This window comes from Lygodium microphyllum, chromosome 26 (assembly GCF_053477565.2).
Source record: "Lygodium microphyllum isolate KBCC chromosome 26, Lygodium_microphyllum_v1.1.10, whole genome shotgun sequence".
Lineage (NCBI taxonomy): Eukaryota > Viridiplantae > Streptophyta > Polypodiopsida > Schizaeales > Lygodiaceae > Lygodium > Lygodium microphyllum.
Window position 1 is genome coordinate 106,059,647 of NC_141160.1, and position 26,000 is coordinate 106,085,646.

Below are 26,000 nucleotides of genomic sequence, written 5' to 3' on the forward strand. Positions count from 1 at the left end.
TCTTTGTGTTAGATTGAGTCATGTACTGGTCAAAGTCTAGAGGAAACACACCTCCTCCTTCATTAACTCTGACTACACACATGAAGTTCAACTGTCCATGGTTGCATGCTCGTAGAGAGAGAGAGAGATTCTTTGTAGGAACCATGTTTGAATTGCCATTCAACTGAGATAATTATTTCCTTCTCTTGGTGTTTGTTGGCTATAGCAGTAGTTGGGCTCTCATTGAGATCTCATGTGATGGATTGATAAAAGACCCAAAAGGGATATGTTTAATAAACTAGTGTTAGGAAAGCTTTGAGCATTGCTTATTTTGAGTGGATCCAAGGACCACAAGACATAGCTCTGCCCAGACACCACCTTCTAAAAGAATCAGTTATTCAAATAACTACTGTAGTGTGATCAAGTATTTCCTATAATTTCTTTTGAAGCCTGCTAAACCTCTTTCTTGTGGTTTAGCCCCGAAACTACTGGTAGGGCAAAGACTGAGGTGTTTTAGGCCGGTTACACACCAGAAAAGGGCCGCCCGCTTTGTAAACTTTGACCAATCAAAACACTTATTTAAAGGTTGGCGTCCGCAGTCCTTTACACACTAGAGAGGACATGACCTATTGTTTACCTGTTAAATAGGTGAACTCCCCGCCCACTTTTGGACGAGGAGTCTCCCCTACCCACTTTGTAAAGTGGTGGACAAGGGTGTACTTTTTGCATTTGCAACCAATCAAAAGATTTGTAAGTTTATTCTTTTTTATTTTTTTACAAATTGTGTCCCTTTGGTGTGTAAAGGTATGACGCTCATGTTTGTGCCCAATTTCAAAAAGTGCATGCCCACGCTGTGGGCGAGGGTTGGCTGACCATTACTTGGTTGTATAACCAGCCTTATTTCAGAGGGAAAGGTGGTGGGATTGTGGGTGATATCTATGTGCATGTGTCAGTGTTGACAGTGCGCTCCCCTCTGATGTCACGAGATCGGGATTGGAGGAGGGCAGTGTCGGAGTCATCATTGCCAAGGGCCAGCATGTGGACTGCCTCAGGTGACCGAAGCAACTGGCGCGCCACTACGAAGTTCAAACCCTGCAATCGTCCAAGTCTGATGGAGCCGTTCATGCTTGCCCGCAAGCTTCCCACTTGTCTACTGCCAGCCTCTCTTCTGTCGCTTGCACTGCCTTGCATGTCAGGTCTGGCCTCTTCATTTTCAAACAGGCTACTGTCAACTGCTCCAAGACAAAGGATTGTTGAGAATAACCAAATTGATACACCATGAGTACCTGACAGGTTGCAGCATTGCTCTCTTTGCACTGTATCGTGTTACCTGCCATAAAAGGGTCGGCCACGAACGTCCATTATGATAAGACCAAGGCCTGCAAAGTAAGAGCCCCACCGCGCCTAAGTACAAATCTTGAAATGCAGTCCATCATTTACAAACGATACCCAATAGAGGTAGAGTTTGCAAATTTTGCCTTTGTCAGGCAAATGCAAGATACTTTGCTGACTTGAATGCAAAAGGCACAGTTTTGCTCCCTTGTCTGAAACCCCTCCAATTAGCTGCTGAAAATTGAATGCGTGTTCAGAAAGATTTTAAACAACTCGTGCATTCAGAAGTAAAAAAACAGCTTTAACAACCAAGCACGCAAGCATTTCAGCATGTTAGTACCAGTTGTCTTTTGTAGCTGTTAATGGAGTCTGAAAGTCAACTGAGTGTTGGGACGTCCTATCCCAAAATAATAGTCAAGATGGAGAGTGTAGGTAGCAGTATCAAAGCAACTGCCTGTGGCCAACTGAGCTTGTCGTGACTCCTATGAATAACTGCACTGCAATGGAAGATCAGCTGTGGAATAACCTACCCCATGTAATTACCAAAATGTGCTGCATCTGCCTTGTAAGTGGCTTTTACATGATATGCTAGTGGTTATCTACTGAACTTTCACTTCCACGGAGCTACAGCCAATGGCTGAACGCCTTGCTTGTCGCTCATTGGTGGATTTGGGTGATCTTCTCCCCACAGCATGACCTCTTACTGGCACAGAGGAATTGAGCATCAACAATGAAATTCTTAGAGGAAGAACAACTTAATATGTTGAATTGCTTTCTTAAAGCGAAGTAGAAAATCAACTCAAAAAGCAGAAAATGGTGCAATATATTATGACATGGCATGTACCAAGTGGCTGAGACCTTCCTCCTCTTGCCTCCGAACCCACTCTCTTTCTACCAACCCCCCCTCCCCTTTGGAAGAGCCCTGGCACTAAGAAAAAAGCTCTCTTGCCTTCTTGTAGCACACTCTGCCTACAGCTTCACTGTTCACACAAAAGAAATGGAAGACTGGTCATGGTTTGCATTGCTGCCACCTCTGTCTGAACCCGGCCTTAGTTGCTGAAGCATTTTCTCTTCGCCGACTTAACACTGGCTCATCTACCCTAACACATCCAAATTGCTGCTTAAACTTGTTTTACAAAGGAGGCTATATATCCTATGAGGTGATTTGCTGTAAGGGGCATTTTCTCAAATTAAAAATGAAACTTCTGCCATGGCTTCATAAAGGATGATTATCACATGCCAAACAGTCCCATTCCATGTAGTAATAGTTCTTGGATTTTTGGCTGACCTCTCTTTGGATCATTAAACCAGGATTCAAATAGGTTGTATATTATTTGGTCACAGAGCACTGCTTTACTCTTTGCAAAATAATTATTAACATTGTACATATATCTACTGAAGTGTCTAACAAGACTCTGAAGTCTACGCTTTTTGCATTTTTACCCCTCAAGAAAAGACTGGCGAATTCTAGGAGCTCCCTTCAAGTAAGATTATGTACTGACAGAAAAATTATGTTAAACTTACGTGTTTCACTCCCAGTGATTATTTGCCATTCATTATCTACAAGTGCTGGATAACATATTTTGAGGGGCATTCTTCCCACGATATCAGTCCACTTTGCTTCAATCAGGTCCAAAATAGCATGTGATTGTTCAGGACTAGCTAGTGATCAGACAATTGACCATAAGTTGCCCAAGGAAAAGAACCTAAAATCCATATGAGCAGGCTGTAAATTGCCAATAAGGCAGCCCCCACAATCTGGCATCCAGTCTACCAGCCATGCAGGTATTTGATCTGGATAAATATTAAACTTGTTCACAGCTTCATGTGAATACTCTTCTGTCTTGTAACAAAATATAGTATTCAGCCTCTTCATGTCTAGCCAGTAGTACTCCCGAACATGAAAAGACAATGATAATGATCTGTTACTGATAGCTGGACTGAGGGTGTCATTGGCTAGATGCATCTCACGTGCACAGTGAAGTGCTGAGTAAAACAGGGCTTGCTTATAATGTCAAAGGTTATGTGTTTGTGACTCTCTTGTGGATCTTAGACTCGAATGTGGATTCAGAGAAAGTTACTGCTCTCACTTTGCTACACAGAAAAGGAGATTTTACTGAGACGATCAGTATTAGCAATGTAGAAGCTCTTGACATGTTGGGCATTAGAAAAAGGAACACAGGTTACTTAAATTTTCAAAGGATGCCCCTTCTACGACCAATCCTACAAGAGCCATCAGTCACCAGTAATGTGGGGAACATATCAAAGCCATCCTCTAGACACAATTTTAGTACCATCTTAACACCTGTTTGCACATCAATTCTTTCTTTTGCAATGAAAGATCACCAGTACACTTTCCGTGTGCTCTCAGCAGAATTATCCACCATAGACCTGGGTGTAGTTTTGATCATTTGCTATGAACTTCACTGCAAAAGCTAATGACTAAATGACAGCAAGACCTTTGGAATTTTGGGGTGTAAAACTCATCAGATTTTGATGATGACCCGTATATCTAGTATGGAGGCTTAACCCTAACCAGAATCAACTGGAGCAACTCTACCAATTGCAGCCTCCCCAAAATTAGGATCTAGAGTCTCTTCACTTGTAGGTGAGTCAGCTTTAACTTCACATGGGCAATCTGCGCCTTGAAACTAGCTGGCATCAAACCTTGCCCAGGACTAAACCAATCCACAGTTTTCTCCCAGCTCTACAAGTAGATTAAATGTAATGAGAAGTTATTCATGTACGTAATCATTCAACCATAGATTGACTCATTAGACTCAACGTTCATAGAGATAACTCACCCAGGCTTCATAGGAATAACCTTATTTATAAACCACAAATCCCTTGATGTTCGGCAGCTTCTGCATTGCAGTTGAAGAAACAACTTATGCATTAGATTGTTATGTAGTGCTTCACATATGATGTAAAGTGAGATAATAGTCGCAATGAACCAATACTTTGTGACTGTTCCCAGCATGACCAGGTCTTTTAAGAAAGATGCTGCTGATGTGTCCCCTGATGTTTTGGAATAAAAGGTCTGCTGATGTCTCCCCTGATATCTTAGTCTAAAAGCTAAAAATGCTTTCTCACAGGAGGGGCAGGTTCAAATCCCATTGGTCTCACTGGCACTGTGGTGCAGCCCACCATCCCACAACCTTGTGGTTCTTGCCCTTTTAGGGACAACAGACCCATTCCTGGTGAGATCAGCTGTGCCATGGCCAGCGCCTAGTCAGGTGTGTTGGTTCACATAGCTCTTGCCAATCTTTGGAAGGGGATAGCACCATGCCTGTTGAGAGTGCTTTCATGTGTACTTCCAACAGCTGATGTCAGTTGCAACCTTAAAATGGTAGAGAATGCAAAGCCACACAAGAGCATGGAGGGACTGGGCAAAGATGGAGCCATCAGCTTAGCACTTTGTTCTGAAGAGAGACTGACCTCTTTGTTTGTCTTCTGACTTTCTAAAGAATAGCTATACAGTTCCTTCCCACCTGACCACACAAACATCTAGAGCATGCAATAGATCATGAAGTATGATGCTGAGCAGACGGACCGTTACTCATAATCTGAAGTTACAATGAAAGGTAGGATTCCTTTATCTTAGCGTGCTCCTCTAGGCACCTAAGTGATGAATAACTTACTAGTGCAACACAGTATAAAGCTGAGAAGAAGATATTTCCATGTCTTTTAACTCAAACAACGACTGATAGGATTACTTTAGCTGAGCATCCCCCTAGTACTAATCAGAGAAATTTTCAGAAATTTTGAATGATTTGCACCGAGGACCTTTACGTGCATACTGACTTTAGAATTTGTATAACATCTTAGTATTAATCAGAATTGAATGTGAAACTTGAGATGACTTAGAATAACAGCTTTCAACATGAAACTTTATTGGATGCCTGTCCAGTCAGAACTGTCTGCATGCAAAACTCAGGGTGAATTCATGAGATACTTGCAGCTAAAACTCAATATTGCAAAACACCAGGCTCTGGCATGTGGTAAAGGCCATTAGGCTATGCCTTGCTGTGAGCAATCACTAAACTAGTTTGAGAGTCTAGGACCTGGGTGGACTGTGGTCACTATGAAGAAAACTGCTCACCCCAACTGGCAAAGTTGTTGAACGCACAACAAGTTCACCCCAAGTTGGGGGACATGATAGACATCATTTAACAAAGTGAGATCTAGACCCAATTCCGTGGGAAAACTGATGCGACCCTAGGCCTAAATCTTGACTGAGGAGTTATTTCCTACACGAATACTCCCAGCTGTTGCTGCAGGGGCTCGGATAATAAAAATGTCAACTCTAGGAATCATGTGATGGGTAGCTCCACTATCCACAAGCCAAACAGGTATTGACGTGCTCAGCTCTGATGAGTGGGCCTCTGCACGCACCTCATTAAGAGGCAATTCCTAGATGTGAACAAGACTCGCATCCGATGTCTCTAAGGAGATGATGTGGGCCTCTACAAACCAATGAGACAAATCTTCTAGAGGTAAGTAGTTCCCCGACTCTGATGACAGTGGTGATAGTGTGGGCCATGAGATGTTTGTGAAGATGGATAAATGGGATAAGATAGAGAATAAGATAGTGGTGGTGGCGGTGGATAAGAAGTAGGAGGTAAAGGTGGATCGACAGAAATAGGTTGTTGATATCCAATGAGTGCCAATTGCTGTGAAGGTACTAAAATAGGCATAGATCCATATGATACCGTAGGTGTAAGTGGAGGCACTAGGACACGATAGCCTTGTCCAAATGTTAGCCGGGGCAATAAAGAATGATCGGATGGTCCACTAGGTAATGCCACAGGGACAAACTGCGATACCAAACGATCCACACTCCAGTATGTTTGGGATGCACTTCCAAAAGGATAGCCCGAAAGTATATGTATGGGATGTCGACAAGCCTCCATCATAGGTACACCACTTGGAAACGGATATATAGAGGTCCTTAAGGCTATGCCTAAATGTGCGGAATTCCCCGGTGTGGTGTGTGGTGGATAATGTGATACACTAAATGGAAGCAAAAAAGAAGGTGCAACAGAAGATAAGGGAGGGATGGATGAAAGCCCAAATGGATTTGTGATGGATGTTATTGTGGGGAACATTGTAGGTCCCATTTATCCATTAAATGCATTAGATAAAAATGCACCTACTCCATATTGACCATAAAAAATAAAATCATTTGAAATAAAAGGAACTTACAAGTTCTTTTAGCTTCTTACCTAGTCTTAAGTTCATGAAGAAATACTTGTCTTCCTCATTACTCACAAACCAAAGCTTGTTTTGAAGAGTCCCTTCTTGATGAGCATCTCCCGATCCAACAGAATATATAGAATCAATTGGCATAGAATACAGGTACCTAAGAAAGAGAGAAAATCTACATGACAACTATTAGATACAAATGCAACACACAGAAGCGAGAGAATGTCAAGGCAGCAGCCAAAAACTGCAAACACAGTATTCAAAGGAAAGAGAAGATCATGGTAATAGCTGTCAACTAATGGCAACAGCAACCAACTATAGGCAATAGCTCCGGGAACCTAGCAACAACTACAAACAGGTATGGAAGGCTAGAATTAGGAGCCAGATGGTAGCAAGTGGCTGGTGGAAGCTCTAACCACGATGTCCTTTGCGAACGGGGAGTGGGGAGCAAAGACACAACTCCTGAAACCTGCAAAAAAAAGATTAAGGGAGAGTGGTAGGCTACGTGCCTATTTATAGAAAGTTTGGGACACCCAAATTAGGGCTTTGTATGTGGGACATAGTAACTCTCTAAGATCACTTTTCTTTTTAAAATAAGAGGCTTTCTTTATTATAAAGAATGTTTTAGGATTGTTTAAGTCAAGCTAATGCATTTTTACCTCAATAGGTGGTTCTATTTGTGCAATTCTTGGGTGAAAATCAAGGGGTAATTGACCCAAATTGCTTGCTAATTGTATGTACAACAAGGGGCTCTTGGATCAGCAAAGGAGATTATGAAATCTCAACTTGTACACTATCCATTAGTAATCAAAGTTAAAGAAATACCAAAAGGGACACTAGTTTTGGGGCCAACAAGGTGTTCAATGTCCAGGATTATTAAGGTAAATTGTGCATTTTAATTTATGTTTACTTATTAATTACTATAATTAAGTGCTTAATCAAGGAATTACCACCCTCTCCAAGAATAAAGGTTGGTTTCACTATGTTTCCATTCCTTTCCATTGCGTACTCTCACAATTTTAGCATTTGGAGCAAGTGCTCTTGATTGGATGAGCTTATCATGGAGGCTTTGCCCTTGACTCCACTGGCTTTAGTAACTTTTACAAGACTTTGCAAGCGCTCTTGATTGGATGAGCTTATCATGGAGGCTTTGCCCTTGACTCCACTGGCTTTAGTAACTTTTACAAGACTTTGCAAGGTCACCTTCCAAGGTAGTCAGCTGGCCCATTACTTAATGCTCATATTGCAAACCATGGACTTCAAGATTCATATGTAAGCTACTTGTCTCCCACTGCCACAATGCAGATGAGAAAAGAGAATCCAAAGCCACAAATGATTCTCCTAGTCAATATATTGCAGCAATAATGTGGATATGTACAAGGGTAAAGGTGACCAACAGTGAATCCATGCTGCACACCAATCGCAAATGCAATTCTGCACTCACTGTGCGGTCTAGGATAGAGACTCTCCAGCACTAAACAGTCCACACAATCAGCACGATCAGCACAAACTCTCTTGCTTGCACTCATTCTTTGTCCAGCGCCATATATTTACTGCGGACTGCAGATGATGACATTTGCTGATGACAACCAACTGAGATCAGCATCATCCATGTCACAAGTTATGGGCAGGTGGAGCCTTGGGATGCCACATGCCATCCTAGTGAGGGATCTGTACCAGGAAGCATCATAGTTTTAGGGGATGTCTCATGCCACATCAGACTCAATGTCCCCCTGCCCCTATGCCAGGATGGCAGTGACTGTTTGTAATGGGACAGATGTGATGGATTGATGTCCCAGCATTGCCTCTCACATGTGCACGCGCACGCACAGATGGATGTGCATATGTATCTATGTATGCCATCACCACTTGATTGTGACACCCACCATAAAATAGGCACATACAATCAATCAAACAGCCCCACATCATCTGACCTGATCCATCATCCTGTCCATCAGCCCAATCTGACATGTGTCACAGCACATTGTGACACATGCTACTACTTGTGACAGTCCTGTTGCCCTCCTGCCACCATCCAGGCACTTCTCGCCCACTCTTGGCACATCAGCTTGATGAAGGATGACTTTAATGTGGGCATTGCCCAAGAATATTATAATACAAGGCTTTGCTTTGCTAGCTACCAAGGTAGTCAACTAGGCTGTCACTTGTTCCTCAATTTTTGTAGGCCATGGACTTAAATTTGATTGGTCATGTGCTTGAAATTGTAAGAGTGCACAACGGAAGAAGAACACGAAAATGGAGAGAAAAGGGAAGAGAGAGACTGCAATGAAAGAAGAGAATGGAATTGATAATTCTGTACTGAACTTTGTATGAATGCTGAATACAAGGTGGACTGATCAGTCCCTGCATGCAGCCCAAGGCATCAATGAGAGCACCATATCAAGCTGATGACAAATGGTAGGACCGAGAGATAGAGGAGAGTCCTGAATGTCAAATTGTGCTGAAAAGAATGAATGAATGACCAGCAACTGAGTGATGGCTATAAATAGCCAATCAGCAAATGGACTGGCCAAATGCTGTGTAGGAGTGCCAAAAAACTGGTTGACTACATAAAATAATGAAGATAATGCAGTCATCTAGAATATGAGCTGATTGCCAAAAAAACAGGTGTGACTACACCCTCCAGCCCCACTGAAAAAGAAACACAACGCTGGAAATAAGCATCACCAATGTAAGTACACAAAAAGACACTGAAAGTGTAATGCACAATAATCCACACTCAAGAATCAGTAGCATACACAAAGCGGCTCTCCAATGAGACTATGTAGGAGTCTTCATGAAATAAGACAACAATGCCACAAAAAAAGCGATGTTTGGCCGAGTATGAATGAGCTAGAACAAGGAACCAACAAGGTACCTATACCAAGTGGCATCTAGTAGGGAATCTCCAATAGCAACCAACTTGGACTCTGGGTCCATGGGGCATGAAATAGGCTTACACTCAGCCATACCAAACTCTAAAAGTAGCTTGGAGATACCCATGGTGGGAAATGAATATGCCCTATGTCAACTAATAGATCTCAAGATTGAGGAAATAGTAAAATATATCGAGATTGGTTATATCAAACTCTTGTCACAAAATCTCTCTAGTTCAATCCACCTACTATGAGTCACCATTGTAATAATCAAGTCATCCATGTAAAGGATGACTAAAACACATCTCTATCCCTCTATAATAAAGGTTGGGATCATGACCTAATCGATACGAGCCACTCTATAGAAAGAACCAACCTATCCACTCATACCAAGCCCTAGGAGCCTAGTTTAGGTCATAGAGGATCCTCTACAACTTGTAGACACAATCCTCCATATACCTTGCTTATGAAAGCTAGGAGGCTAATCAACATCAATCTCCTCCTTAAGAATCAAAAAGGCAAACTTCACATCCATCTAGAATACAAGCCAATGTGAGTTACAAGAGCCAAGATACCCAAAATAATAGACACACGGCATGTCCATGCAAAAGTCTCTGAATAGTCCAAGCCTACCCTTTGTGTTATATCCTTGGCAATAAATCTAGCTTTGTGCTTGTCCAAGGTGCCATCAACTAAGTATTTGGTCTTATAGACCCACTTCACACCTATCACCTTCCGCTTTCCTAGACACGAAACTAACTCCCAAGTCTAATTTCGTTCAATAGAATCAAGCTCCTCCTACATAGCATGGCACCAAGCATCCTATGCAAGAGCCTCCGCAATGGTAGTAGAGTCATGATCTTATAAAATCCTAAACATAAGGGCGTAGTTCACACAGAGTAAAGTACTTTGCTTGGCCTATAGCCTAGTTGATCTGCATGGGCCCGCCGATGTCTTGGAAAATTTCCTTATCCTGCACAAGGTGATGAAACTACACAGAAACAACAATGGACTGATCCTGCTACAATGGAGACCTAGAGGCCTCCTATACTTATGAAGCACCTATCTCAATAGGGGACTCCCCCTCACTAGGCAAAGATGCCTCCTCCTCATCAAAAGAAGATGACTCCTTTGATGGCTCAATACCCCATGAAAAATCGTAAGAGAATGGGGTGCCAGTAAGAGTGGAGAAGGGGCAGAAAGAGAAAGAAGGGGGACAAGGAAGAGGAGGAGGTGGAGGCAGAGGGGGAGGGGGAGGGGGAGGGGTTGGAGATGAAGAAGCAGTGCCAAGATGTATCTTGGAAGGTAGGGGAGGTGCTGATGGTGGGTTTCAGGGGGGAGCAGGGGGCGGACAGTGGGGTTGGATGTCAATCAAAGATGAAGAACCATCTACAAAAGAATCACCATCAATGGGAACATCTAAAGCCACAACCTCATCAAATATCACATCCCTACTCACCTCTATATTTCTTTTCTTTAGGTCATAGTGCCTATAGCCCTTCATGGTTGTACTACTACAAACAAAGATAAACTTTCTCGACCTACTCACCTCTATATTTCTTTTCTTTAGGTCATAGTGCCTATAGCCCTTCATGGTTGTACTACAACAAACAAAGATAAAGATTCTCGAATTCAGATCGAGCATTTGAATCGAGCTAAACCCTTGTCTGGTTGTCTACATGGTCATTAGCATTGCATCCAAAGATGTGAAAGTGAGAGACACAAGGCTTCTTCTCAAAGAAAGCCTCGTATGTAGTCATGTCCTATAAGGATGATATCGGAGACATGTTGAGGATGTGAACTATAATAGCAACCCCCTCACCCCAAAGGGACGAGAAGGCCACATTGCTCCAGGCCAACTCAAGCATGGTCCTGTTGGGGCACTCAAACCACACCATTCTCTAAAGTGATTTAGAGTGCATACACCATATTTGCAAGGTTTGTCAAAGAGAGGGATCTGGTGCCAATGCCCACACAGCCAATGACTTGCAATTGGTTTTGTATCGTCTCGTCTTGTTTATGGGTTCCATTTCCCAAGCACTCTCTTTCTAAGTTCTTTTGCAATGTCTCTCTTTGTTCTCAATCTCTCCTCTCTTGTGTTTTGTAGTCCATTACAACAATTTCTCATGCTTTCATCACTGCACCCACTTTTGACACCGACCATGTTCAGGATTTTTGGTGCTGTTTTTCTGCTGTTCCAGGTCCACCCTGTTCCTCCACTGCTGTTGCTGGTCCTCCCTGACTGCTCTGACCTGTTTCCAGTCTACGCAACCCGTCTGCAGCTGTTCAACCTGTTCCCTGCTCTAGAAACCTGTGTTTTGACCGGCTGTACCTGCGTTTGATTGCAGCAATCAGTTTTGAGCCTGGATGACTACATTTACTGCCTATTCTGTCTGCATGTTGATCATCAGAATTTGCACTTTCAGGTTGTTTTCATTTCCTATAGGCTGGGCAACAGTATTTTTAGGCTGTAATTGTTGTATTTGATCCTTTTCTAGCTGTTTGGTCTGTATTCTCCTGTTTCTTTTCTTTATACAGCATTTTTTGTGCTATGTGGTCAGCTTTTGTGTTCACTTTCAGCTTTAGAGAGGGTTCTTGTGTGTCCAATTGTCGTGTTCCACACACCTCTTTCTGTATACTATTGATCTATTCTCTATATTTTCTTTACTGCTTGAACTCTTGGACTGTTGTAAGTCTCATCTTGGCTTCATATATACCTTCATACAAGTGCAAAGGACCTAGTGAGGGGTTTCTCTTATGCATCAGCTGTACGTTTGGAAGATTGAAATCCTAGAGCTGGGATTGACATGTAGGTTCATGATTTTGATAGGGAGCAGGATTTATTCCAAGTCTAAACCCACATGAGGGGACACTTGGTGATCTGGCTGAAAGCTAGGATTCCAAGGTCAAATATGCTACTACAAAGGCACAGAGCTGCTATGATTCTTTTTTGTTTTCAAGAGCTAGTATGATCGACATTGACATCAAGTTCTCTCCAACACACCTTTGATTATGCACTCAATACTTGGGTATCCATGGTCCTATCTTGTTGTATGTACTATGATGAGTCCTCATTGTATATTGTATTGTACCAAATCACCGATGATCTAAGAGGGTGAACAAGCCATCCTTGGCAAGGGTGGTGATTGACCTGATTTACCACAAATTACAGCAAGCAATAAATACACAAATCTGAAAATGCAACCTATACCACTTAATCTTGAATAGCCAACACCAGATTGGCCCCAACAATTGGCACCCCTTGTGGTATTCCTTTATCTTGTATTACTAATAGGATGAAGTACAATAAGACACAAGTTGATCTCCTTCAATCTCATATATAATTGCTGTCAAGAATGACCAGAACATAAAATCAAATTTCCCCTCGATTTGTACTACAATCCGGGCACAATTGGGTCTTCAATCTCCTGCATACAAGCCACAATGAATTGAGAATGGGCTACCTCTCGAATCAACTGCAAGTTTCTTGCCTTCAATTACTACACTAAGCATGAGGTCTTCAATAAATTGGGCACAAAGCTTGAGGTGGCTTTGAAAACCCTAACTTGTTGTAAGTTGGGGTTTCAGAAGCAATTTCTTCAATTACTCTTCACCCAAAGCTAGAAATGACTAAGAATAGCTTAGAGAATGTTAGAGGATGAGTGAGAATTTGTTGAAAGGAGTATCTTTTGAATGATAGCTCTAATGGTAATTCTGATGGCACCATTTATCAGAGTGCAACGAATGCGGAAGCATATTGACAAGACTAAAAGACAATGAACATGAGAGAGAGAGAGAGAGAGAGAGAGAAAAGAGACAAAAGAATGCAAAAATCTGCAGTCGATGAATGTTGAAATGAAGAGAGCAAATGTACAAGGACTGTCGGTGAATCTCCTCAAGCTTGATCTCTCTCACAAAGACCTCAAAGCAAAAGTGAGGAGACCAGGCTGAAACGGTGCCATACATAGCCAAGAAAAGAATGAAAAATATGGCAGGTCGGCACTACTGCCAGATTTGGCTGACCTGCCAAAATCTGGCCCAAATTGCACTAAACTAGGCCACCTGCGAAGCTGCAATAAATGTGATCTGCCTGCCTGCCTATGTGGCACTAAACTGCCTACCAAATCTTCTGAGAAACTAGCGCCTACTGAAAAAGGATGCCCAACCAACTAACAAGAACCTCCAAGAGAATTGACTACACCAACTGTGTCCTAAGAAATGCTAGCCCAGGGAATGACTAATCTCTAACATCCCCTCTCAGATCTTGGATGTGGCATAAGGCTCAGGGGATCTGTAGTGCTATCAAAGAACAACTTGAGGAAGCGCCTTCGTAAACAAATCTACAAGATTATCCTCTATCTTGCAATAAACCACATCAATAGTCCCATCCAAGATCTTTTCATGAATGAAATGGTATTGTATCTCAATGTGCTTCAATCTAGTATGAAACACTAGGTTTTGTGCCAAAGCAATGCAACTCACATTGTCGCAATGAAGGGTCATAGGATCTATCTGAGGGCAGCCAAGCTCTCCTAGCAACCTCCAAAGCCACACTAACTCACATGTGGTAGAAGACATTGCTCTATACTCTGCCTCTATGGAAGAGGGCAACAGTGGGCTGCTTCTTGGTACTCCACGAGACAACACTTGCACCCAAAGTAAAGTAGTATCCTATCGTTGACTGAGTTGGCCCTGGTGGATATTCTAGAGAATTCGACAAATAGAGAGCAGTGGGGGAAGTATCGGCCTCCTTGTTGGGCTCGATGCTCCGTAATTTAGGGATTGAGGGAGTCCCTGAGAAGTGGCAGCCCACAGGATGGTCTCTGGTGGTCTTAGAGAAACTAGTCACATACCACCGAGTTTGTTTGTACTAACTATTGTTTGATGACCCATGCCATATAGGATGGGGAGCCCACTCAACGGGTGAATCTGATGGTGAAGCAATCTCCTCCTCCTAAGAGTTGGTCCTCGATAGGCAAAGGCTCCGAAGGCACAGGAGCAAATGCCCAACTATCACCTAGATCTCCAAGAACAGGATGCTCAACACCTCCCTCAATAACTAGAAAGTCCACGAACCGAACATCTCAACTCATGTACACCTCCTTGGAAGCGGAATCATAAAGCCTGTATCCTTGGGACTACAAGCTATATCCCACGAACACCTATCTCTTGGAAGCCAGCTCAAAATTGTCTCTCTTTTTCTTTGGGACATGAACATAGGCATCACACCTGAACACCCTTAAATAAGAGGCATCCGGCTTCAAGTAGTCATACCAACCACGGCCAAAGTAGGAGATCCATTAAGGATATGGATAGCGGTAGCTACTGCTTTGGCCCAAAGACACTAAGATCTCTGCCGATGCTCCATCATAGTCCGCCCCATCTCAATCACATTGCAATTCTTTTGCTCCAATATGCCATTCTCCTAAGGGGTATTCATGTTGGCAAACTCCTAGTGAATACCACGATCTGCACAAAAAGGAGTTAGTTCATCATTAATGGGAGACAAACTCCCCTCCCTTGTTGGAACTCAAGGTCTTGGGTTTTCTACCAAACCTATTGTCTTCAAAGATCAACCAATCCTTAAAATGTGAGAATGCTTTGGACTTCAAGGTCAAGAAATATGCCCATGTCATCTTGCTAAAATCACAGCATAAAATACTAACCCCCCTTTAGGAACTCATCCTCATGGGTCCACGTAAGTCCAAAACAAGCTACAAGGGCTCCTTAGTCCGTTGTGCCTTGCTGGAAATAGCATCCCTATACTACTTGCCATGAATACAAGATACACATGGCTGGTGGCTCATCTCAGTCTTTGGCAATCCATGTACCAATTGACCACGAGCTGCCTTTCGAAGGTACTTGTAGTTGAGGTGGCCAAACCAACCGTGCCACACCTCAATCTGAGTTTGTGAAGAAAGAAGAAGAGAAGAAAAGGCAGAGAACTCCATTCTCCTCATGTCCTACACAAAGAACCTATTCAAAAACACCATCAAAAACTTGGAAGGAGTCCTTTATCAAGCTCGTCAAACCAAGAGCATGGATCTTGTGTGCTCAAAGAAGATGATACCCTAGACCCGGCACATAGAGTACCTCTGATGTGTGAGTACCACTGCCCATCCAGAATCAATTGCATATCACCCTGCCTTTGATGGAAACCAAAGAACTGTCATCTACCAAGATCTACCAATGCATCAAACACATATGGATAATCCCTTCTAAAAAAGGAGTCATGTGGTGGAAAGTGCCATTGTTCACAATCCACGACTGTGGGGCCATTATCGCTATATTAGTGGCTATCAATGGAACAGCCTCTACCACCTCCAAATGGAGGAAGGTGGCCGATAAAGGAGCACCTATCACTCTTGAGTGCTTCGTGATTATTTCCCTTCTTGTTGTTACTATTTTCCTTCTATTGAAAAGACTCTCCGGTCAAAGCCTCCGACTTGGGAGCGTTTTAACCTTTCAATTGTTCCTTAAGAACCAACTCCTCCCACTTAAGAGTCTCATTCACCTTGAAGCAATCAAGGTAGAATAGAATGCACTGAATCAGAGTAGTAATAACTGAGAAAGAATAATTATCACCATGTCCTCCAAAGTAATCACCTTCCCTAGGTTTGAAACATGCATTTGCAATGGTTGAAGCTTATTGACATACTTCCACATAGAAGAAGACTTGCTAGGACTCAAAGTTCTCATTTGAACCTCCCAAGACACCCACTTCATCATGGTCATCCAATTGTACATTTGATCTAGCTCAACCATATCTCCCAAGCCACAATCAAGTACTCAATGTGAGCAATGACGGCTAGAGTGCAAGGGACAAAGAGGAAAGAACAAATGTGAGCATTCAATTTATCCTAATGTGCTTATACCTCATCAACTAGGTTTTTCACCTATAGAAAGCTTGGAGGCATCATAAGCTGTAGGATAGTCTATAGCCTCGGTCACAAGCTCTGCTAAATCATAAGACTCCAAGATGGCAAGCATCATCACAAGCCAAATGCAGTAATTCTCTCCACCAGGCTTTTGATCTAAAGGATGAGCTGGCAACACGGTGACCTTACAGTCCATAATAGCTTGAAATTCTATGTCAATTTTAAATGGAATGACCTGCACAAAAATAAGGGCAGCCCCCTCTGACTTCACACACGATGCCAGTGCTTGCCTACTAGGGCTTACTCAACTCATCCTCAAAGAGTCCACCCACTCGAGGCAATGAAAACTCAAAATATGCAGCAAAAAGGCTGAAAACGCAGCCTTTTCTCCTTCACGAATAGCAAGGACCTGTAGAGAACAACAACGTTGCACCTTCTCCGCGCACAACCTATTCATCGCAGCCTCCACAAGGCTAAAAACTCAAACTTTTGTTGCAAAGAATACTCTTGATCAGGTCTGTCCAAAATCAATCAGCCCTTCTATGCTGCTCTAATACCATGTCAAAGTGCAATGAATGTAGAAGCATTTGAACAAGACTAAAGACAATGAACGAGAGAGAGAGAGAGAGAGAGAGAAGAATGCAACAATCTGCAGTCTATTGGGGGTAAAGGCGCCTCCGCCTAGCCGCCCATGTATTACTACACTGACAGTACCTGCCACTGCACATTGCAGGTGGCAAGCGCCCGTCACAATCACTTATTCTTTATTCTTTTAGTGACAGTCTGAATAAAGGAAGGCCCGGCCACACATTGTGGTTGTTGGAGTTCCCACTTATGAGTATCTCTCTCTCTTGGCTCTTGCTCTCCATCCGCCATAGCTCTCACCACCAAGCTTCTTCCTCCTGGGTTCCACTTCTCTTTCAATTGGTATCAAAGCAAAGGCATTGGAGCTTGCCCGGCATTCTCTTCAGCCCGGATTTGAAGAGCTTCAACCTGAGCTTCAATGGCAACCATGGCACCTTCATTTGCAAGTATGTTTTAATCTCCCATCTCCTCCCCGAGCTTCCGGACCTTCAACGGCTTCTCCCCAGGCTACATCAAAGTCCCCTCGACATTGCCAAGTGCCCCCGAGGGTTGTAAAAGATTTCCCAGCCCCCAGGAGCAGCCAGCGCAAAATGCGGCGCATTTTTAGGGGGTTGGGCTGATCCCCTCTTGGCATTTCTAGCTCCTTTCTCGGCTTGCTAGCATTGTTTGCAACCTTCCCGATTATCTTCCGACTCCCTGGAATTGGATCTTGGCTCCTGGTGCCCGATTCGAGTGCTTCCCCCTTCAGCCCTTTGCTGTATACACAGTCCGAGGACTGTCAAAACAGGGCAGCACTTGACATTTACTGTTTGATGCTTTTTGGCATTGCCCATTTGATGTCTATTGATGCCCGGTGATGCCCGGATGTTATGGGATGCTATGTCTATGCTTTGGGACTGATTTGGACCAAATTTGAGCACCGTTTAAGCTTCATATAACAGTAAATCGCTTGTTGTAATATAGTGGACTGAAGCTCATTTCCTCGATGTATGTATTGATTCGTGGATACGGGGTGCTTCCTGGAGGTTTTGAATTATCATACTGATGTATCTGGAGGTTGTCACATGCTTCTTCTTGGTTCTGGAATACTTTTGAGCTTGTATTAAGCTCCGACTTGGTTGTTTTTCACTGGCATTTGACTTCAGTTGGCATGCTTTGGACTGTTCTATGCCTATTGTCACTGCTTGACATTTAGGCTTCTTACATTTACGCTTTGGTCAGATATGGATGCCACTTGGATTGCCCATGCTTGACAGTTACTTGGAGCTTCATCTTCAGATGTATTCGAGCATTTTGGATCTACTGGGCATTACATTTGGTTGTCAGTTACATGCTCTTTGAATGCTTTCAGGCTTTTGCTTTACAAATCTGAGATAGCTTGGGGGATGTACCCTACTAGGATTTGGCATGTTTGATGTTATGTATTCGATGTATTAGAGCATTGCTTACTCTCTTTGCATGTGACTTTACTTCCAGTGGGAGCCTCTTGGTATTTTTTGAATGTACATAGAGTCTTATTTATAGATAAGCTTGAGCTTGTGGAACAATTACATGCATTTGCTCTCTTGAGAGCTTTATATCTATAGTTTGGCTGTAGTGGGCTAATTTGATACGCCTATTGGTGCAGGCACCTATCTCTATCACAGGTTTGTCAGTTTTGTATGCATCTTGGATGGTTATGTATTGAGCTTCTTGCTCTATCAGTTATGCTTGTGCTTAGTCTCTTCTCTTACCCCGAGACCCATTACATGTATGACTTCTGGACCTATGAGATGTCTCTTGCATGACAGGTTATTGGTTTGACAATTCTTGGTACCTTCTTGCCCCTGGAAACTCACTGTTGGATGTATCTTGCTACCTGGCAGTTGCAGTGACATATGTATCAGTGATTGTTTCATTTTGGAACAATTTTACATACTGCTGTCATTTATTACAGCAAGCTGAAATCTGCAAATTTTGAGCACTTCTATGAGGGTAATGCTTTCTATTTGATGTTATATTGGTCATATTTGGTGGACAAATGCTTCTCTTGGTGAAATCCACTCTTTCAACCAATTTTAGCAGTGGTTTTAGTGCATTTTCTGCTAATTACAGCAATCTGCAATTTTACATTTTTGCTTTAATTTGGGACAGTATGGTTGGTCATCTGAAAGACGCTCTCTTTAACATTGCCAAGTTGGATGGTACCAACTATGGATATTGGAAGTCCCAAATATGGCAAGTTTTGGTGCAGAAGTTGCAGATTAAACCCTTACGTTTCAAGGGTGTCAAACCTGAGGATATGGATGATGATGTTTGGATGGAAGTTGATGAGCTCTGCAAGACTATCATTATTTTGTCACTCTCAGAAGAAGTCCATCATAATGTTGTTGAAGATGAAGACCAGAGTGCATGGGATTTATGGAAGAAGATTCAGGAGCTCTATGCGACGCAGAGTCCTGTATCACAGATGTATTGGCTGAAGCAGTTAATGGACCTTTGCATGAAGGAGAGGACCTCCCTTTCATCTCATTTCAGTCAGTTTCATGCTATCATGAAAAGTCTATTGTCACAAGGAATTGAGTTCAAAGACAACTTGCACCCGTTGTTTCTGCTTGGCACCTTGCCTAAATCATGGGATGTCTTCCGTACTATCATATGCACGAACAAGCTTGATGGGCTGAAAATCAAAGATGTTGAGAGTGCTTTATTGACTAAGGAAATCAACAAGAGAAACAATGATGCTTCTCGCTCCTCACATGCATTGACTGTTAGAGATGGCAAAAATAGCAAGCATGATAATGATCGTAAGAGCAGGGACTCTCAAAAGTGCAGGTCCAAGTCACGTGGTTGCAGTAAGTCCCGTGGACAAAAGTCTGATCTTACCTGTCATTATTGTGGGAAAGCAGGATATATTAGGCCGCAGTGCCATAAAATGCGCAATGATAAGTGCAAGGAAAAGTGAAAAGAAAAAGTGTAGGAAAAGTCTTCTGAGCGTAGTATTACACCTGCAAAGTCCAGTGTGAAGATAAAAGAGGTCAATGTCATGCATGCCACTGATTCAGATGATGATTACATACTTGCAGCTTCTTTATGCGATGCCTTACAGGCTTCTGTTCTGTGCGCCTTGGTGATGACAGGTCTCTTGGTATTGTGGGCATTAGAGATGTTAGGCTACAGTTTCCTTCTGGCAGTTCTTTTGTTTTGCATTATGTATGCCATATACCTGCATTGACTCGCAACCTTATGTCAGTTGGACAGCTTGATGATGCAGGTATTTTGTGTCTTTTGGAGACTCTGCATGGAAGATTACTCGTGGCAGGCTTGTACTTGCAAGAGGTGCCAAGTCTGGCAGCCTCTATCCCTTACTTGTATCAGAAGCTACATTGAATCATGTTTTGTCTGTGGGTTCTATTCCCCATGTATCCCTTTGACATGCTCGTTTGGGACATATGTCTCTCAAAAGAATGAAAATGCTCCGTGCTTTGCAGTATCTTCCACCTTTTGACTCTTCGTATTTTGATTCTTGTGATCATTGTTTGCATGGCAAGCAAACTAGAAACACGCATAAAAAGTTTGATAAGAAACGCATGGGTGAGCCGTTGGCTCTTGTGCACTCAGATGTATGTGGACCCATGCCTTGTCAGTCACTTGGTGGGGTAAAGTACTTTGTTACTTTCATAGATGATTACTCACGTAAAGTTTGGGCTTATCCCATAAAGAGAAAATCCGATATCTTAGACACATTTCAGCGTTGGCTTACATTGACAAAGAACCAGTCTGGGAAAAGGCTCAAATGCCCAAGGTCAGATAATGGAGGTGAGTATATATCACGTGCTTTTGAGCAGTTTTGTGATGAGCGAGGCATTAAGCGTCAGTTGACCGCCCCTTACACCCACCCCAGAATGGTATGGCTAAACGCATGAATAGGACCATTCAAGAGCGGGTCCACAGCATGCTTGGCCAGGCTGGCTTACCGCAGCACTTTTGGGCTGACGCAATTACTACTGCAGTGCATCTCATTAACAGGTCGTCTAGCAGTGGCATTGACTTTCAGGTTGCAGAGGAGGTATGGGCAGGCAAGCCCTCCTCTTATGATCATTTGCGTGTCTTTGGATGTGAGGCATTCTGCTATGTGCCCAAGGACAAACGTAATAAGCTAGATCCTTAAAGTTTCAATGCATTTTCATTGGCTATGGAGATGCAGGAGAGATGGGTTACCGTCTATGGGATCCACAGGTACGGAAAGTGATCCACAGCCATGATATCATCTTTCATGAGGACAAAATGCATATGCAGCCTGAGAAAGTGATTGAGGTACGCAGAGTTATCTTTCAGGAGGAGCCACTTGCTCCCGTTCAGCCCGCTCCATGGCCAGCTAGACAGCGTGCAGCATCACCTGATGCTCATGGCCCAGACGTTAGACATGATGATGTTAAACAGGATGTTGGTCAGGCATCAGAGCTTGGATTGAGGCGTTCTACTAGAGATAGACGACCTCCTGACCGTTTTACGCCCTCTATGGATTATGTATTGGTTATAGATACAGGAGAGCCTCTCACTTATGATGAGGCTATGTGTAAGGATGATTATCACTCTTGGGAGAGGGCTATGCAGTCTGAGCTTGACTCATTGCATAAGAATCAGACTTGGGATTTGGTTTCCTTGTCTCAAGGTAAGAAGGCTTTGCCATGCAAGTGGATGTACAAGCTGAAAAGTACTCCTGGACACCCCAAGCTTGCATACAAGGCTCGATTGGTTGCTAAGGGTTTTAAGCAGAAGCATGGTGTTGACTTTGATGAGGTATTTTCTCCTGTGGTCAAGATAACCACCCTACGCATGGTCTTGGCCTTGGTTGCACAACTTGACCTGAACTTGTATCAGATGGATGTCAAGATGGCTTTTCTACATGGGGACTTGCATTATGAGATTTATATGGAGCAGCCTAAGGGCTTTGCAGACCCTGGCAGGGAACTCCTAGTGTGCAAACTAAAGAAGAGTCTCTATGGCTTGAAGCAGGCACCTAGGGAATGATACCATAAGTTTGATGCATTCATGCAGTCACAGGGCTACATCCGCAGTGCTATGGATCCGTGTTTGTACACGAAGAAAGCCCGTGACGGTTCTTTACTAATTTTGGTACTCTATGTGGATGACATGCTTTTAGCAGGGACAACTCATGAGGAGCTAGATGCTCTTAAGGCTCAGCTCAAAAAGAGCTTTGAGATGAAAGATCTAAGACATGCCTCTCATATACTTGGTATACGCATTATACGCGATAGATCTCAGAGACTACTCTATCTGTCACAAAGAGAGTACATTCATAAAGTCCTTAAGCGCTTCCGCATGCAAGATGTTAAGCCTATTAGCTGTCTATTATCTTCTCATGTGAAGATTTCATAGGCCGATTGTTCACAGACAGATGAGCAAAGGACCGAGATGGCCAAGATTCCCTATGCATCAATCGTAGGAGTCTTATATATGCCATGATAGCCACCCGTTCAGATATTGCTTTTGCAGTTGGGGTTGTGGCACGTTATATGGTTACACCTAGCAAAAAACATTGGGATACCGTGAAGGATATCATGAGGTATCTAAAGGGCACAGCAGATATGTATCTTTGTTATGGCAGCCAGAATACAAGAGTTGTGGGATACACTGACTCTGATTATGCAGGACACGTAGATAGTAGGAAGTCCACTTTTGGCTATGTCTTTACTTATGCTGGAGGGGCTATCTCTTGGATATCCAGGGCGGAGAAGTGTACGGCTCTTTCCACTACAAGGTCGAGTATATTGCAGCCACAGAGCCTTACAAGGAGACTATCTGGTTAGGCTGTTTGATTGCAGACCTTGGTGTGACAGATGCTATACCTACACTGCATTCGGATTCTATGAGTGCCATTCAATTAGCCAAGAATCCGGTCTTCCATGCGAAGATGAAATATATTGAGGTGAGGTATCACTCCATTCACGAGGTCGTTGACGATAGGTCTGTTGACCTTGTCAAGACTCCGACTGAGCAGAATCCTGCAGGCTTGCTTAAGAAGAGCCTCACTACTGAGCGCTTTGCCTTCCTCAGGAGATTGATGGGCATTGGATGAGATGACGTCTTTTTCCTCATCCTGTTGTACATGTGTACATGTTGTACTGTCTTTTTCTTTTTTCTCTCTCACTGAGGCAGATTCGCCTTTAAGTGGGAGGTTGTTGGGGGTAAAGGCGCCTCCGCCTAGCAGCCCGTGTATTATTACAATGGCAGTACCCGCCACTGCACACTGCAGGTGGCGGGCACCCGCCATAGTCACTTATTCTTTATTCTTTTAGTGACAGTTTGAATAAAGAAAGGCCCGGCCACACATTGTGGTTGTTGGAGTTTCCACTTTTGAGCCTCTCTCTCTTGGCTCTTGCTCTCCATCCGCCATAGCTCTCACCGCCAAGCTTCTTTCTCCTGGGTTCCACTTCTCTTTCACAGTCAATGAATGCTGAAATGTACAAGGAGATGTACAAGGGTTGTTATGTATCACCTCGAGCCGAATCTCTCTCACCAAGACTTGAAAGCAAAAGTGAGGAAGGCATGCTGAAACAGTGCCATATATAGCCAAGAAAAAAATGAAAAATATGGCAAGTTGGCCAGCTAAATATGGCCCAAATGTCACTAAAACAGGCCATCTGTAAAGCTGCAATAAATGCAACCTGTCAGCCCACCTATGTGGCACTAGACGGCCCGCCAAATCTGCCCAAAAACTGGTACCTACTGAAAAAGAATGCCCAATCAATTAACAAGAAATATGTAAATCCCTCTGTGAGAACTTTCTGCACCAATTATGTCCTGAGAAATGCTAGTCCAAGGAATGACTAATCTCTAACACCAACATATTCAAAATAGGGGGAAGGGTAAAACCACAATGTGGGGTACTTAGGCCATCAATGTGACTTAATTGACTTACGCTTCACATGTGCATCTAACATGTATATAACTCAATAATGCAAAAGGTAGGCATTAAAGTACACATCCTCGTGACAAACCTACCCCTTGAAATCCTTACAAAGCAATATTGAACTGAAAAAAGCATTGCCATCATAGTCAAAGAACATTGGCCATTGATGTTCATACTATGCTACGGCCAAACACATCCTAACATTTCCAGCCAACACCACTAAGTCATAACAAACCAAAATTGAATCATCACTACTGTCAGAACCACATCAGATGCATTCATTATCTCTAAAGCAAAAGTGTTTTGACCAAGCAACCATAGTAGAGCATAAATTGAGCATAGACTATGGCTTAACTATCAATGGCATCAAATAATACTCTATTGTCCATAAAAATCAATGGAATACCACTGATAACCGATGTTCATCCATTGAAAACCAACAACTAATAATCAATCTTCGATGATCATAATCTAGTGCAAATGTATAGTTTTAGAGCATCAATGAAAGCCATACCCATTTGCATACCAACCACAATAACTAGTACATTGAATAGTGACCTCATGGCAAACATACTGTCAACAGATAGCACCATGGCATGCTCGGGTCAATCATTGGTAATCAAGATCCACGGATGACGAGCTTGTCTTGGAAAGAATTGTCTAAGAATATAGATACCTCGTTGAAATTTTCTTCCTCCTTTCATTCACAGATAGATGGTCAATCCGAAGAGGCAAATTCTAGAGTCTTGGATCTTTTGAGATGCTATGTTTTAAACGATGTGCATAGTTCCACTAGCAAAGCTCTTTTTTGAGGTTACTGAAGGTGGAAAGTTCCATTGATCTTGCATACAAAGGACAAGATTTTTTAGGCTGATAGGCATATCAAAAACATGGATGTTGCCTATCAAAAGGTCAAACAAGCACTACAAAGGTCACAAGAGAAGCAAAACAGAATAGCCAATCACCATAGACGCGCATTAGAGTTTGCAGAGGGTGATTGGATATTGATTTGTTTTGAAAAAAAAAAGAAAAGGAAATCTTGCATTTGTGGTAGTGGAATGGTTAGTGCAAGTGTTTCCCATTTTTAAGTTTGAATCTACAAAGTTCAAAAACTTGGAATTGTGGGCTACACCTAAAAGACATCTTGAAGTTGCTAAGTTACTCTTCTTCTTCTTCTTCTTTTCTCTCTCTCTCTCTCTCTCTCTCCATATATATATATATATATATATATCTGTGCACAGGCTATAGCGAAAAGGTTTCAAGGGAGGTGGGGCGTTGGGGCAGAACAAGAGGGTTCTTGTACTCCTCTCTCTCTCTCTCTCTCTCTCTCTCTCTCTCTCTCTCGATGGGTGGGTGTTTTGAATAGAAATAGAAATGAACGTTTGGGGATGTAATAAAGAAAAAGACGGGGGGATTGATTGGGTCACGTGGAAGAAAAACATACTCTGATCCCGCCTGACACAAAGATAGTATGGCGGACCCAAAAGGAAATTCAAAAAGAGCAATAATGGGGTGGTGATCATGATAATGTTGATTATGGTGATTAGGATTATTATAGTGGTTCTTATTCTATCATTTCTTTTGATGGGCGCTCGCCGCTCAGTGCCCTCCGCCGACATGCTTTGTTTTGTGGGTATTCCCTCATGCAGGAATACGTGGACGGACAGAGAGAGAAAGAGAGAGGATATTGGACTCTACAAATAGGCACCCTTAGTGTTATTTTGAGCTGCAATTCGCTTCAGCATCAATCATCAGCTTCAGTTATATTAGATCTCTCTCTCTCTCTCTCTCTCTCTCTCTCTCTCTCTCTCTCATATCCGTCCGTGTGTGCGAGCATGAGGATCCTCAGTCTCTTTTGCATTATCCTTCTCTTGAGCTGTCCAGGCGCTTTGAGTGAAACCCACACTCGACGTGATCCCAATTACAGCATCCCATCGGTCTCTCTCTCTCTCTCTCTCTCTCTCTCTCTCTCTCTCTCACACACACAATACTAACTTCATGAACTTTCTGCAGGTCATACCTTACGATCATTCGCTGCGTCGAAGGATGCTATTAACGAAGCTGCAGCCTCACATCCGGAGGAATTACATCTGCTCGCCGAGATGCGACCGACTGCATGATTTCAGAACAAAGACACTGCCCTAGCTAGGATAAGCTTCATCTTAACATTGTTGCACAAACTATTTGAGAGAGAGGTGAATCCATCCCTCTTTACTCCCCTTACAAGGG

At 42.9% G+C, this 26,000-nt stretch overlaps 1 protein-coding gene and 1 pseudogene across 5 annotated transcripts; both read right to left on the reverse strand.

Moving 5' to 3' along the window:
- Positions 1-460: 460 nt before the first annotated feature.
- LOC148013644 (uncharacterized) lies at positions 461-26,000 on the reverse strand. Of its 5 annotated transcripts, none has more exons than XM_087668245.1 (5): positions 25,792-26,000; positions 1,652-1,803; positions 1,458-1,542; positions 1,310-1,358; positions 461-1,211 (listed from the first exon to the last, which is right to left on the reverse strand). In XM_087668245.1, the coding sequence occupies exons 4-5, from the start codon at positions 1,314-1,316 to the stop codon at positions 916-918; spliced, it is 303 nt and encodes a 100-aa protein (XP_087524371.1). In that variant the 5' UTR covers positions 1,317-1,358; positions 1,458-1,542; positions 1,652-1,803; positions 25,792-26,000; the 3' UTR covers positions 461-915. The 5 variants fall into 5 exon arrangements, with proteins under 5 accessions (XP_087524371.1, XP_087524370.1, XP_087524369.1 ...); XM_087668244.1 differs by having other exon boundaries at positions 1,458-1,545; XM_087668243.1 differs by lacking the exon at positions 1,652-1,803.
- LOC148013645 (neutral/alkaline invertase 3, chloroplastic pseudogene) lies at positions 2,792-3,325 on the reverse strand (annotated as a pseudogene).